The sequence below is a fragment of the Leopardus geoffroyi genome, chromosome B4, assembly GCF_018350155.1.
Source record: "Leopardus geoffroyi isolate Oge1 chromosome B4, O.geoffroyi_Oge1_pat1.0, whole genome shotgun sequence".
NCBI lineage: Eukaryota > Metazoa > Chordata > Mammalia > Carnivora > Felidae > Leopardus > Leopardus geoffroyi.
The window spans coordinates 35168794-35184434 of NC_059341.1; the positions used below are offsets into that span (position 1 = coordinate 35168794).

Sequence of the window (15641 nt, forward strand, 5' to 3'; positions counted from 1 at the left end):
CTGCAGGCAAAGCTGCCAGGGCTTTGAATGACAAGTGACACTGAAGGACCAATGGAATAGAGATACACACCATCACTAGGTCAGTTCTTATTCTTTTTTTTAAAGTTTATTTATTTTTAGGACAGAGAGAGAGACAGAGTGCAAGCGGGGAAGGGGCAGAGAGAGAGGGAGACGCAGAATCTGAAGTAGGCTCCAGACTCTGGGCTGTCAGCACAGAGCCTGACACAGGGCTCAAATCCATGAACCTCGAGATCACGGCCTGAGCCCAAGTCGGATGCTCAACTGACTGAGCCGCCCAGGTGCCCTGGGTCAGTTCTGATTCTTAAATTAAAATACTCAAGGTTGGCTTGGTTATGTTTTTTGAATCACACAGCTCATTTAAACTGTTTAGCAGTGCTGGATGTGAGCTGTCTTAACAGAGATCTATTTTAGTAAAAAGAAAAATTACCAAGAGAAAAACAATACCAATCTCTGCCTCTCACTTAACCATGGAATGAAAAGATGAGTCCTTGAATGGAGGAGGCCTTGCCTAGCACCACTGGTTATATGGTGGCAGTTCACCCAACTACAAGGAAAGTAGCAATGACACAGTGAAGCCTCTTGAGAGCTGGCCTCTCAGCATCTTCCTTACCTGCTATGCCCTCCTGGTTGTAGCAGGTCTTATGCATCTTTCCCATGAAGAGCTCCAGGCCAATGATAGCGTAGATGATGATGACAAATAGCACTAACAGGGCAATATGCAGCAGGGGGACCATGGCCTTGATAATGGAATTCAGAACGACTTGGAGACCTACAATGACAAAATTAGATAGTAACAGTGAGAACATCAGCTTCCACTTACTAAACCAAGTGCTATCTCAGATGCCATACTGACATAATCTCACGTAATCTTTTTAGCAATTCTACTAGTGAGGTATCACAAGTCTGATTTTTTAGATGAGGAAACTGAGGTGTAAGGTCACACAGTGAGTGACAGAACAGGGATTGATATCTAGGTTGGCCTGACTCCAAATCTTTCTTGGAGGCACATTCAAATGAAAGGACTGGCAGATGCTGTACTTCTAAGGGGAAGAACATGTTGTTTCATCCAGAACTATCCAATTTTCTAATATCCTGTCTTAGAGATAACCTAGCATCTTTTTGTCCTAGACCACCATCTCACTACAGTGAGAATTAACTTTGACTAGACACAGCTCTGCAAGGACTTGCTTATCCCTCAAGGTGGGATTACTAGATCCTGTGGCTGACCCTATCTGCCAGAAAACGCACATCAGCCTGGTTGTCAGGCATCTGGGAGGGGGGACTTTCTTTGTTGAAACTGATTCATACCCCCAGGTTACACATAGGTGGTGATACCTAAGACCTTCTCTGGATCATGTGAGTGAACCTCTCTTCCTACAGATTTCTGGCCAGGCCACTTTCCCTCAGGGCCTATATCTGGAGAACACTAGAGCCCTCCATTGAAAAGCCCCAATGAAGGGAGTTCAAGTTGAATATGTAATTTCCATTTGGGAAGATAAGAAAGTTCTAGAGATGGATGGTGGTGGTCTTTGCAAAATGTGAATATACTTAGTGTCACTGAACCATACACTTAAAATGATTATAATGGCAAAGTTTGATATGTATATATTACCACAATAAAAACTAAAAGTACTCAGATCCTGCCAGGACAAAAAAAGTAAACGAAAAATCCTATGTAGCATATCAGTCTTGTCAGTGCATCCCAAAAGTACTGAAGGCTTGTACTATCATCTTATGGGAAGAAGGACCCCCAAACTTATGAACTCAACCATAAATGACACCAAGAATACTCCTTGTTCAAAAGAGATGTTACAAGTTTTCATTTGCAAATGGTGGAGAGACAGTTGCAGCCAGTCGCCCCTAGATTACTATCAACAGTGAGTACACCAAATCTTCATGTCCTACGGCAGAAGTGGGGGAAAGGGCAGGTTCTCCTTCCTTACATCTAGGCCAGTTGTGCAGAAAATCTTGTGGCCACCTCTGACACACATATGATAGGATGCCCACCTGTGCATCACACCACACAGGGCACTTTTAGTGTCCGCATCTGACTTACCGCCCCCCCCCCCCCAACTGCAGACATCCTCTCTTGTGTTGGAAGTTTCATCTTTGTATTCAGCCACTGCCCTCCCTCTGCACTGGGTAAACAAAGTCTGGGTCACCCTCTCCCCAGACCCCAAGGCAGCCACTGATGTTTTGTGATTTGGTGGAGTGATTTTCACAAGGCTAATTAGAGGAATTCTCCCAGTTATTAAGCCAAGATGGGGAGAGGAAAAAAAATAAAAGAGAAAAGCTGGAATAATTTTACCTGTGAATTAATGAGAGTGCTTTGCAGCCTCCCATTAGAACAAGATGTTTTCAGATCCAAATGATTTCATTAATTAGCAAGTTGTACACACATTAGTGTTAAAGTATGTGAAGCCATGGAGGAAGTTGAAAACTGAATTGCAAAGCAAGTTTCAGAGGTGTCTTCTGGGGCGGGGAGCTCTCAAAGTGCTACTCACTGAAGAGGACGGAGATCTCTAGATCCAACCTATCCAGGCCATCAGTGGGCTTTGCTGTCTGGCCTTTAGTGCCACAGCCTTGGGTGGCAAGAAAGTGGTGAGAGACACAGAATGGGATTTGGTCCTCTGTGCTTCAGCCAAGGTGCTGCTCTTGGGTTAAGACCAGAGTCCTTCTTGTGTCCTTTAAGGCATTGTAGGGTCTGGCCCTATCTACTTCTCCACCCGCCCCATCCCCTGTCCTCACTCTCCACACTCCTGGCCAAACAGCTTTTCTTTTAGCCTCCAATATACTATACAGTAGACCTCAAAGATATGAGGGTTTTGTTCCAGACCACTGCAATGAAATGGATATTGCAATAAAGTGAGTCAAATGAAGTTTTGGTTTCCCAGTTTAAGTAAAAGTTATGTTTACTCTACACTGTAGTCTATCTAGTATACAATAGTATTATGCCTAAAAAACCAACGTGCATACCTTAATTAAAAAATAATTTATTGCTAAAAAATGCTCACCATCATCGCAGCTTTCAGTGAGTCATAATCACTGAAATCAGATCACACATCATTATAACAAATATAGTAACAATAAAAAAGCTTGAAATACTGTGAGAATTACCCAAATGTGACCAGAGACACAAAGTGAGCAAGTGCTGCTAGGATAAGGGCTTGACAGGCTTGCTTGACACAGGGTTGCCACAAGCCCTCAATTTGTAAAAAATGCAACATCTTCAAAGCACAATACAGTAAAGTGCAATAAAATGAGGTATGCCTGCACTTCGTCTACCACAGGGATGTGAAGCACGCTCCTCTCTCGGCCTGGAATTCTTCTCCACAGTCCCCTCCTACTTATCCTTCTGCTTTGGGCCCAAGCATCTCTCTTCTTGGGGATCCTTCTCCAAGCTCCCAGACAGAAGTTTCCTCTCTTATATATCTCCTTGGAACCATTTCCCTTCCTTTGGAGCATTAGTCTCAGTTTGGAATTCTATGTTCATTAAGTGTTTTTTTTTTTTTAATAAAGATTAAAAAAAGAGAGATAGAGAGAGTGCAAGTGAAGGAGGAAAAGAGAGAGAGGGAGACACAGAATCCAAAGCAGGCTCCAGGCTCTGAACTGTCAGCACAGAGCCTGACACGGGGCTCGAACTCACAAACTGCAAGGTATGACCTGAGCCGAAGTTGGACACTTAACCAATTGAGTCACCCAGGTGCCTCTCATCAAATGATTTTTTAAAGCATTTTTATTTGTCTTTCACACTGGGCTGAATTTTTGAAGACAGGGGCTGCCTGCTCTTTTTGCTGTTTTAGCACTGATGCACATGGCAGGCACTCAGTAAGTATTTTTAATTTTTTTTAATGTTTATTATATTTTGAGAGAGAGAGAGTGCATGCTGGGGAGTGGCAGAGAGAGAGAGGGAGACAGAACCCGAAGCAGGCTCCAGGATCTGAGCTGTCAGCACAGAGCCTGACATGGGGCTCGAACTCACAGACCACAAGATCATGACCTGAGCCGAAGTTGGACACGTCACCATGCCAGGCACACCTGGAACTCAGTAAGTATTTACTGAAGGAGGGACAAACTTTAAATCTAAAGTTTGCTTTGATGGACTTTGATGCAATGGAGTGTGCTGTACAGGTAGGGATGTGAATGGACAGCTGAGTTCCAGGGGCCTGAAAACTCAGGCAGAGATTTCTGAGTAGGCTACAAAGAGGCCAAAACGAAATCACAGTAGCCTGTGGACTTCCTTTCAGCCATCAGGGACACCTGTTCCCCTGTCCCTATCTCAGTTGGAGGCCATACCTCCCACCTGAGGATCCAGGCCATGAAACCGATTGCCGAGGCTCTTCCCTCTAACTGGTTATCAAGTCATGCAAGTTTGATTTTGAAGTATTTTTAGACAAGCATAAATTATTTTTACTATATAAATGATATATGAAAAATCATGTATTATAGAGAAGATCACAGAAAAAAACAGAAAATCATTGAGAAAAACAGAAAATACTTATCGCAGAGAAATTAGAAAACATGGGAAGCAAAAAGAAGCAAGAAATCAGGTGGAAATAAGGTGGAATCCTTATTCCACCACCCAGAGATAGACACTGTTAGCCTTTGGTATATATTTTGGACATTTTGACTCATGAGTTGTTTTCCTCTTTTCCATCTTTTTGGTGTTCTTCATTCGGTTAATGGTCTCCTTACGTTCAGTTTTGCCCAATCTTCACGCTGTAGTTAGAATGCTCATGTTCAGGCACAGACTAGAACGTGTTGCTTCCCTGATGAAAAGTCCTCTGATGATTCCCTATCACGTAACACTCACCTGCCAACTTTCATAGTTTAATCACAACTGATTCCAGTTTATACCTTACTCCTTATTCTGGGAATATACTGCACTGTCTGAAGTTCTCCGGCTTCATGCCTCTCTATTCAGCACATGCTGTTACACCTGCCTAGAATGCCATTCCATGAAGCCTCGTCTTCTCATCTTTGTATCTTAGCACATAGTAGAGACTCAATGCACACAGAGCTAAATTGCATCTGTAAGCACAGGCTGCCTTAAAAAACAGAAACCACAATGATGAAGGAATGGAAAACCATGCCTTTAAATAATCATTAGAGGCAATAAATTAGAGGAAACTAAAGATGTATTGTCAGAAAAAGATAAGACTCAGAATGGGAAAAGCACAGGCAGGGAGGGTGATATCAATGATTTACACATGATTTAAATTGCTATTTTGAGAAAGAGGAGTTAGATGAATTGATGTAACCACAGGGATGGAACCACAACTAACTAGGAAGTTTCCAGAAAAGATTTAGATTCAACACAAATGAAAACTATTAAAAAAGTAGACCTATCTGAAGATGGAATGGGATGTTTTTTGTTTGTTTTGTTTTTTGAGAGACAGGGCAGGGAAGAGGGGCAGAGGGAGAGAGAGAGAGAATCTTAAGCAGACTCTTAAGAGACCAATGTGGGGCTCGATCCCATGACCCTGGAATCATGACCCAAGCCAAAATCAAGAGTTGAATGCTTAACTGACTGAGCCACCCAGGCTCCCCTAGAGTGGGATGTTTTAAGAGGTAGTGGGATCTTCATTCTCAGATATGTGCAAGCATTGACTGAACAAGTTCTTGGAGGAGGTGCCTTGTGGGTATTCTTGGGTGAAGAATTGCCCTGGCACACCAAAGCCCCCTATATCCTGCTTAACCTGTTCTGAAGACATTTTTGTGGGTCAGGTGCAGCTCTCAACACTCTACTTGGATTATTCCATTTCTTCCTGGCAACAACCCACGAAGCAGGTACTGTTATTAACTGTATTTTACAGATGAGAAAAGTGAGTCCAAGGGAGGCAAAATGGCCTGCCCGTAGTTACATGTGTGGTGAATGGTAGTATGGGGTACAGGGCTAGGTAGGTAGCCTGGCTCCTGAGCCTGTGGGCTTTGCCACTGTGCTAAATGCCTCCCCATAGCACTTAGACTGTGGTTCTTAGCCTCCAAAATCTATGTCTATAAAGCAACATGCTTACAACATCTGTGGGAAAGGCGGGAAGCCTAGTCCCTACTTCCAGGAGAGCCCAGATGTTTCTAAGGCCAGTCCAGGAAAAACTTCTAGTTTCTGCCTACTTTCCTCGCAGCCAGCCTGGGACAGCCTGGAACAGACTGGTATATGAAAGCATGGGGCCAGAATTCCTTCTTTCCAGTCCATCTACAGAATTTGGCTCTCAAGGTGTGGGTGCTTACTATCTTCTTTTTGGAATTGGCTCACAGCTGTCCCAGAAACAGCTCCTTCAGTTCAAGTTCTAATTTGACATTTCTCCACCCAAGTGTTCTACTCAGATAAGCCATGCTTATGGCTGGTAAAAAATTGCTAGGCCTTTCTTCAGGGCTGGCTGCTCATGCTGGTAGAAGCAAATGGACCCTAGGTAAGCCTGGTGATCACAGCAACTGTTGGAAAATGTCCTCTGAGCACAAGATCAGTAAAGGCTTAAAATATGATGAGTCTATTTTCCTAACTTCAAATCAGGATATGAGATCTGGCAAATACACATGTACCTATGGGAACAATAGGAGGGGATGTTTGATATGCAAACTATACCAGAAAATTTGGAACACACAGTTCTACACAGGGATTAAACATATAATATAGAAATCCAGTGTCTGATAATTTGCAGTTCATGTTAGATGACCTCCTCTCGGTAGAAGGAAAGTCTCCCAAGATGCCTGGTTGCCAGATCTCCCAGGGAGATGGGGCTTTGGCAAGTGGCACCATTCAATGCTAAGTTTAGGAAAAGGACAGAGATGGATCTTAGTTGGCATATATGGCTTTTCCTTTCCCCCCTCTTATGTTGCTGTTAATCCCTGGACAAATGGCTGCATACCTACCTGAAAATTCTAGGGTTGGAAAGACTTAGAGGATCTGGGGCATATAAATTGTCCTGTTTTTCCTTAAAAGATTAAGAGGAGCCATCAATTATGGAAAGCAAAATCTGGCATCTTTCTTGAAGATAGTGTTGAGATTAGCTTGAAATTGCCCAGGCCGACTGAAGTTGGTGCTTCCATACCCCTTACAGATGGTCCACCAGGATGGATACAGAGCTGAGGATATATCACACTCTTGTTTTATAAAAAAAAGTCTCACTAAGCCCTGCTTTGGTGATGAATTGTTCTTCTCAGGGCCCCAGGGGTCACACCAGGAAGGAGTTTTAGAATGACTTTGTGAGCAAAAGCCTGAAGAAGGAAAATGAAAACTTACTGGGGCTGAAAGGTATTGTGCATAAGGGTTGTCTGATCAAGTGCTAGACCTACAGGCTCTGTTCTTTTCATGTAAACTCTATTCCCATACTCCTTTTGAACTCAACTTTTAAGTCGTTCTGGTATACAATGGGAGGAAAGGGAGAAATAATTGAAGACCCCCAAATTGGAGATCTTTGCTAATGTTAGTTTGATTTCATTGGTCAGGTTCCACATTGACTTACAGCTTTTTTTTGTTGGTGGTTAGGAATGTACACTTCAGGTCCCAACTTTTCAGACTCCAAAGTTCTAGCCAAGCACTCAGAAAACAATAAAAATTATCAAGAAATCCTGATCATAAAATTGATAAGAAAACAATGCTGAGAATCACTGAACTAGGAGAAGGGAGGTTTGGGTTTAGTGTGGTGGTGATAAGTCCAAGTTTCTCATAAACAAACCAAAGCTTGTCAGAATAGGAAGAGGACTTTGGGGTCATGTAATTCAATACTTTAATTTTCACTCATTCAAAGGATATTTATTAAGTTATGTTCTATGGGCCACCTGCTGTGTTAGGGCTGGGGATAGAGTGGTAGATAAGAGGTCTGCAGGCCTTGCCCTCACAGAGTTTGTAATGGAAGCCAAACATTAATTAAACAATCATACAATCAATAAATAATTATAAACTTTTTAAGAGCTTTAAGGGAAGAGAACAAAGTATTACAAAGATCATTCTTTGGCATAGAGGGTAGAAGAAGGCTTCACCAAGAAGAGAAGGTGGCCAGGTAGGCAGGTCCAGGCAGAAGGGTCTAAGTTCCAGGAGAGGTAGGTTGCCTGGTCGTCTGAGGAAAGACCTGTGGCTCTCCTATCTGCCAGGTTCATGCTTTTCCTTTAGCTTTGTTCTCTGCCTCTTAAAAGATATTACTGGAAGGAGACTTGGGAAACCAGTTTACTGCTTCTGTTTGAAGCAGAAATCACTTACGCTTTCAGAGAAAATAATTCAGGAAGCACATGAGAAAGGCTCTTCTGACAACTTCCTCATTTGTAAAATGGAGGAAATAATCCTCTTCCTAGCCACAGAGAAAGCAGAGGAAGGCAGGGAATTGGGCCAAGAGTACTCTATAGGCATACCTTGTTTTATTGCACTTGACTTTATTGCACTTTGCAGATACTACATCTTTTACAAATTGAAGGTTTGTGGTGACCCTGCATTGAGCAAGTCTATTAGTACCATTTTCCCAGCAGCATTTTGTTCACTTTGTGTCTCTGTGTCACACTTTGGTAAATTTCACAACATTTCAAATGTTTTCATTATTATTATATTTTATTATGGTTAACTGTGCTCAGTGATCTTTGATGTATTATGATATATCATTGTAATTGTTTTGTGGTGCCATGAACCCAGCCCTTAGAAGATGGCAAACTTAATCAATAAATGTTGTGTGTGTTATGACTGCTCCACCGACTTGACGTTTCCCCATCTCTCTTTATCTCCTTGAGCCTCCCTACTCCCTGAGACACAACAATATTGAAATTAGGCCAATTAATAACCTTACAATGGTCTCTAAGTGTTTTTGTGCGAAGAGTCACATGTCTCTCACTTTAAATCATAAGATAGAAATGACCAAGCTTAGGGGCACCTGGGTGGCTCAGTCAGTTAAGCATCTGACTTCAGCTCAGGTCATGATCTCATGGCTCGTGAGTTCAAGCCCCGGATCAGGCTTTGTGTTGACTGCTCAGAGCCTGGAACCTGCTTTGGATTCTGTGTCTCTGTCTATCTCTGCCCCTTCCCTACTCTCTCTCTCTCTCTCTCTCAAAAGTAAATAAACATTAAACAGATTTAAAAAAAAAGAAACGACTTAAGCTTAGTGAGGAAGGCATGTCCAAAGCTGACACAGCCTGAAAGCCAGGCCTCTGGTACCAAATAGCCAAGTTGTGAATGCAGAGGAAAAGTTCTTGAAGGGAATTAAAAGTGCTACTCTAGTGAACACACAAATGATAAGAAAGTGAAACAGCCTTATTGCTGATATAAAGAAAGTTCACAGGCCAATAGTGGCCTGGAGAGAAGACGAAACCAGCCACAACATTCCTTTAAGCCAAAGCCTAAACCAGAGAAAGGCCCTAAGTCTCCTCAGTTCTATGCAGGCTGAGAGAAGTCAGGAAGCTGCAGAATAAAAGTTTGAAGCTAGCAGAGGTTGGTTCATGAGGCTTAAGGAGAGAAGCCATATCCATAATATAAAAAGGCAAGGTGAAGCAGCAGGTACTGATGGAGAAACTGGCAAATTATCAAAAGATCTACACTAAACAACAAGTTTTCATTGTAGACAAAACAGTCTTATATTGGAAAATGCCATTTAGACTTTCATAACTAGAAAGAGTCAATGCCTGGCTTCAAAGTTTCAAAGGACAGGTTGGCTCTCCAGTTGGGGGCTAATGCAGCTGGGATTTTAAATTAAATCCAATGCTCAATGCCAATCTAGAGCCTGCAAAAATTATGCTAAATATACTCTGTCTGTGCTGTATAAATGGAAGAACAAAGCCTGGGTGACATTACAACATGGTTTACTAAATATTTTAAGCCTACTATTGAGACTCAGAAAAAAAGATTCTTTTCTACTACTCAGAAAAAAAGATTCTTTTCAAAATATGACTGTTCATTGACAACGCACTTGGTCACCCATGAGCTCTAATGGAGATGTCCAATGAGATTAATGTTGCTTTCATGCCTGCTAACTGAACATCCATTCTGCAGCCCATGGATCAAGGAGTAATTACAACTTTCAAGTCTTACAATTTAAGAAATATGTTTTATAAAACTATAGCTGTCATTGATAGGGATTCCTTAGATGGATCTGGGCAGAGTAAACTGAAAACCTTCTGGAAAGGATTCACCATTCTAGATGCCACTAAGAACATTTGTGATTCATGGGAAGAAGTCAAAATATCAATATGAGCAGGAGTTTGGAGGAAGTTGATTCCAACGCTCATGGATGACTTTGAGGGGTTCAAGACTTCAGTGTAGGAAGTAACTGCAGATGTGATGGAAATAGCAAGAGAACCAGAATTAGAAGTGGAGCCTGAAGACGTGACTGAATTGCTGCAATCTCGTGATAAAATAGGAATGGATGAGAAGTTGCTTCTTATGGATGAGCAAAGAAAGTGACTTCTTGAGATGGAATCTACTCTTGGTAAAGATGTCGTGAAGACTGTTGAAATGACAACCAAGGATTTAGAATATTACATAAAATTAGTTGAAAAAGCTGTAGCAGGGTTTGAAAGGATGGACTTCAATTTTGAAAGAGGTTCTACTGTGGGGAAAATCGTGTCAAAGAGTATCACATGCTGCAGAGAAATTGTTCATGAAAGGAAGAGTCAATCAAACTATTTTTTAATAAAGGTCTGTACATTGTTTTTTTTTAAAGACATTATGTTACTACATACTTAATAGACTACAGTATAGTGTAAACATAAGTTTTATATGCACTTGGAAATGCATATAAATGCAAAAAATTAATTTTCTCATTTTATTGCAATATTTGCCTTATTGTGGTATTCTGGAACTGAACTTGCAATAACTCTGAGGGCATGCCCATAATGCCCTGCTGGCTCTTTGGGGGGCCACTTTCACCACCAAGCTTTTGGCTGACTTGATCCAACTTAAAAGAGAGTTGTGGTACCACATAACATGCAGCCAATACAGGAAGCCTAGATGGAAAGAGATGTCCCCCCCCAACCTCAAACCCAAAAAAGTTCTAAGGTGGTACAGACCCCATTCTTGATGCAGTCAGTGCTTTCCAATGGCATTGCTGGTGGTTTTGTTGTTGATTTAGGACCCTGCACTGTCAGGGTATTTGTTAGGAAGACATATGCCCATGTCCAAGTCTGAGGGAGGAGTCAGGACGGCCCTCACTGTAGGCCACACCCAGGAATTTAGAAAACAATTCCTTGATTTAAGCTGGCTATCCTCTCATTGTGGAATGGTGGGCAGAAAAACATACTGCTTAATCCAGAGGTCTGGTTAGCTAGATGATGCTTAACTGAGAGGCTGGCCCCACCAAAGTGTGATATGCCTCCTGTATTTCCCAACAAACTTTTAACCAAATTCAAACAAAATGATAGAGTCACTACACAGTGAGCCAATTCTAAGCTTCCTCACCAGCCTCACCTCAGAATTCCTATCTAAAAGGAATATATTTCCATTAAAACAGGTGCTCAAGTAGAGTATTGTCCTTACCATGTCCATTGAGCCCCGTACTGCTCCTAGACCTTAATCACCTTGGACCTGGGACACAGACTTTGAGGAAGTGTAGATAAAATACCAACAGTTCCCAGGAGGAGAATCTAGAATGAGGCTTTCTTTCTTCAGCTGCTTCATTTCTCTGTTTGCCCTGGCAGAACTGTTATCAGAGGAGCTCCCCTTCCCTAATGAATAGAAACTGGTATACCCAAACAGTAGGATAGTGTTCTTCTAAGGGTCAAGTTGCCTTTCTCTAGGCCACCACATGCAACTGTGCATCCCCTACTTATGAACCTACTGAGCTGATTGCCATGGGAGGTGGGGGAGGAAGGGCAGTATAATGCAGTGCAGTGTTTAAAGCACAGGGAGCCCTGAAGTCAAATGACCAGGTTGAATCCTGGCTCCACCACTTCTCAGCCAAGTGACCTTGGACAAGCTATTTGATCTCATCTTAAAGTAAGGATGAGGATAGTAACTATTGCATAAAGTTGCTGTGAGGATTAAACAAGTTAATTCACATCAAGTGCTGAGAACAATGTGTGGCTGGTAGTAAATGCCATTATTATTGCAAGTATGGTCAGACTATCAGTAGAACCCTAAAGCAGTGAATATGCACACAGGTTACCTGGGATCTTGTTAAAATGCAGATTCAGATTCAGGCCATCTGGAATGGAGCCTGAATTTTGTATTTTGGACCACACCTCGGTGAGACCAAAGCTGTTGCTCCACCAACCACACTTGGGAAGCAAGGCCTTAGAGCATGCTGGTTATCCTGGGAAATCATAGTAATCTCATCTAGCCTTGCTGAAGGCTGGATGCTGCTCTTAAGCAGTTACTGAATTTTTAATGGAGTAGAGTAATCCTTGCCACATCACTCTTTTCAGGTAATTTGTATGATCAGTAAAGTGTGTGAAGTCAACGCTGGATGCAGAAAATACCGCACACTAATTGATGTCAGGGTGTTACAGAATTCTTTGCTATAATCTTTATTTTTATTTTTCTAAACACATGATCCTGGCAGAGGGTGAGACAGGGAGACTACACCTACACTGTGCTGCTGGGGAGCAGAAGTGATGTATGCTAGTGTCTCCTTCCAGTAACAATTAAAGCTATCCAACAGAGTTATGGAAGGGATTCTAATGATTGTGACTCAGTCCTGCAATGTTACAGGAAGGAAGAGCTTGGCATCAATTTTCGCTCTTGACAGCCTGTATCATTACTACTCTTACCAAGCTTGCATCCATAAAAGTTACTTATGCCCACCAACTGGCCAACCCATGCCTTTGCCATGGCCATTATCTTCCTTGGCCTGTTTGATGTCATTGATTACCCCCTTTTTTCAAAAACTCTCTCCCTCCCTGTCTTTGTGACAGTGTAAAACTATAGTTCTTCTACCTCTACAGCTAGTTCTTTGCCTTCCTTCCTCTCCCTCCCTTCTGGACCTCTTTTAGTCTGGAGAATATTACAAAGACAAAAAAATGCACTTGCTGCCCATGAAGAGCTGTGAGTTAGATGGAGAGGCAGACATGGAAACTGCTAATTGCAGAATCAGGTGACAATGTTTCCTAAGAATTATGTCCAAAGAACTGTGGAAACATAAAGAAGAGAGAGGAATGTATATGTGAGGTGTGTCAGTGGGTGAAGCTTCCTTCTGCCTTTTTATTCAGTTAGTCTTCTAACCCCTGTGTGGCTGTCTCTAACTCTCTTTTTCTCAGGAAATTTGTTCACTTCACTCCCTCCTAAAGGTTTTAGTAGTCACTGCCATTAGATGGGCCCAAATCTGCAATTACATTTTCTTTGCCCTCTATTTTGAGTTCAAATCATATTACTCTATAAATCTACTAGATATTTCTACTGGGTTCCATCTCCTCACACGCAAGGAATCTAAATCTGAACTCAGCCTTCTCCCTAAAGCCAGTACCCACAAGGCTCAACACTTGGCAGTCACCCTGGGTTACTCCTTCAACAACTGCAGACAATTTTTCATCCCATTGTTTTTCTTATATCTGCTCTTCCCGCTGCAGCCACTGCTGTCCTTGCCATCTCCTGCCTGGACTGATATACTGGGATTCCTGTCTCCAGTTACCTTCAACCCCAACCCATTCTGCAGCATTGGCCCATTATTCATCCTAAAATTGCCCTACTCAGGAACCTGCAGTGGTTCCATCACAGAGGGTAGACTCCTAACTCCCTTTTATGTGATCTGAATATAGTAGGTGCCTAAAATTTATGGGCAGAAAAAATGAAACCAGGTTACAAATATCACAAAAGTAGGTTCCAGCAACAAACAGGTGGTTACCAGGAGTGGCAAGGGGAGCAGTTGGTGGAGATGGACCATCTTAAGAGAAGATGTGCTAAGAAAGGATTTAGGGATGTGAAAACTCTGACCTCACCCTTCTCCCTCCTGCTGAGCACCTGCTCTGCTTCCTATTGATTGGATCTACCTGAAAGCTGGGAGGCAATGCAGCCTTTTGTTGTATTCCATATGATCAGCTCCCCCAGGCCTAAGAGCAGAGTAGAGGAGAGTGGAGAGTAGATTTGGTGGTGCAAATGGGATAATGTGGGCAGACAGAACAATGAGTTTAGGGTAGTTGGCAAAGTATTGTTGACTTTCTGTGCACCACCATCAATCACCGTTCTATTAGGAGCAATTACCCTATTTGGAAAACTTCTGAGTTTTGTGAGCCAAGATGTCCCCTCCTAGGGAAGGTGATCAGATAAGTGTCCTCTGACTCTAACTCACTAGTCAATCAGAGTTGGTCTTCATTTTTCAAAGTCATATTTGAATGACATTTAAAAGTGAAGACAGATACCATATGTTTTCACTCACATGTAGATCCTGAGAAATTTAACAGAAGATCATGGTGGGGGGGAAGGGGGAGGAAAATTACAGAGAGGGAGGGAGGCAAACCATAAGAGACTCTTAAATACTGAGAACAAACTGAGGGTTGATGGGGGGGTAGAGGAGAGGGGAAAGTGGGTGATGGGCATTGAGGAGGGCACCTGTTGGGATGAGCACTGGGTGTCGTATGGAAACCAGTTTGAGAATAAATTATATAAAAAAAAGAAAAGAAAAGAAAAAATAGTAAAAAAGATAAAAATAAAAAAAATAAAAGTGAATGCTCTTACTGGCAATCCCGGTTGTGTCTACCACCACCACCACCACCATCATCATCAACAAAACAGTTGCAACTATTGACCTAATGCTTAACTTCTGATTCACATGAACCAGTTTGGATTGGCTAGAAATTAGACCTGTAAATCTCACAGGTCATGTTTTGTGCCTTCATTTGACCCATGGAACAATGAGCACTTTTAATGGTTCACAGGCTTCATGGCTTTCAAAAGAAAATAGGTCTAGAACTAGGAAGACATGTAGTCCTCTCTTGGGTTAAAGAGTAAGTTTGTCATACTGAAGTTCAAGGATGCCCGATACATTTTCTTATTGGAAGAGAGTCTTCCTACTAAGGGAGGAAGAACTCTTGCCTGGATAGCTTTCCTACAGTCTCAAGTTTTATTATTTTTTTTACATGTTCTTATTAAAATGTCATTATTCATTAAAGATGTCCATTTCTTTTTAATTTAACCTTTCCATATTAATAAATTTGTGCATGTCACCAAAGGAGGACTGTTGTCCTAGGAAAAGGATGGCAAATACTCTGTTGCCTAGTATATTAAAAACTATGAAGATTAATTAAAATATCAAACTTCATGTTGAATTAATTTTTTGTATTAGCAATATGGGTTGGAAAGAGAACCTCAGAGAAAAAAATAATAAAAAAATCCTGATATTAGAGAAAAATAAACATGGCAAAATGGAGACAAGATGATCCAAAGTGAACAATAACGATAATATCAGTTACCATTTCTTGAGGACTCAGCCTGTGCTGGGCACTGTGCTAAGTGCTTTACATATATCATTTCATTGAATTCCCCAATGATCTTGATAAAGATAAATGAATTGAGGCTTAGGCAAGACAGATAACTTGTCCAATGACATACCTGGAGCTGGAATTAAAAGCTAAGCCAACTTTACTTTAAAACCTCAACTGTTAGCTACTATACAGGTAAGAATGGCAGATATGCTGCACTACTTTCCAACCCTGTGCCATGGCAGATGTTGCTATCCATCATGGCCTCTTTCCCTCCTGTCCCAGATGAGGCA

General features: G+C 41.8%; 1 protein-coding gene across 50 annotated transcripts in view; it reads right to left on the reverse strand.

Moving 5' to 3' along the window:
- Positions 1-15641, reverse strand: part of CACNA1C (calcium voltage-gated channel subunit alpha1 C) — a 757779-nt gene that overhangs the window by 212302 nt on the left and 529836 nt on the right. For all 50 annotated transcript variants that reach the window (XM_045465322.1, XM_045465309.1, XM_045465310.1 and 47 more), the window contains exon 6: positions 632-790. In XM_045465322.1, the coding sequence (XP_045321278.1) occupies positions 632-790 (159 nt within the window). The remainder of the gene's footprint in view (positions 1-631; positions 791-15641) is intronic.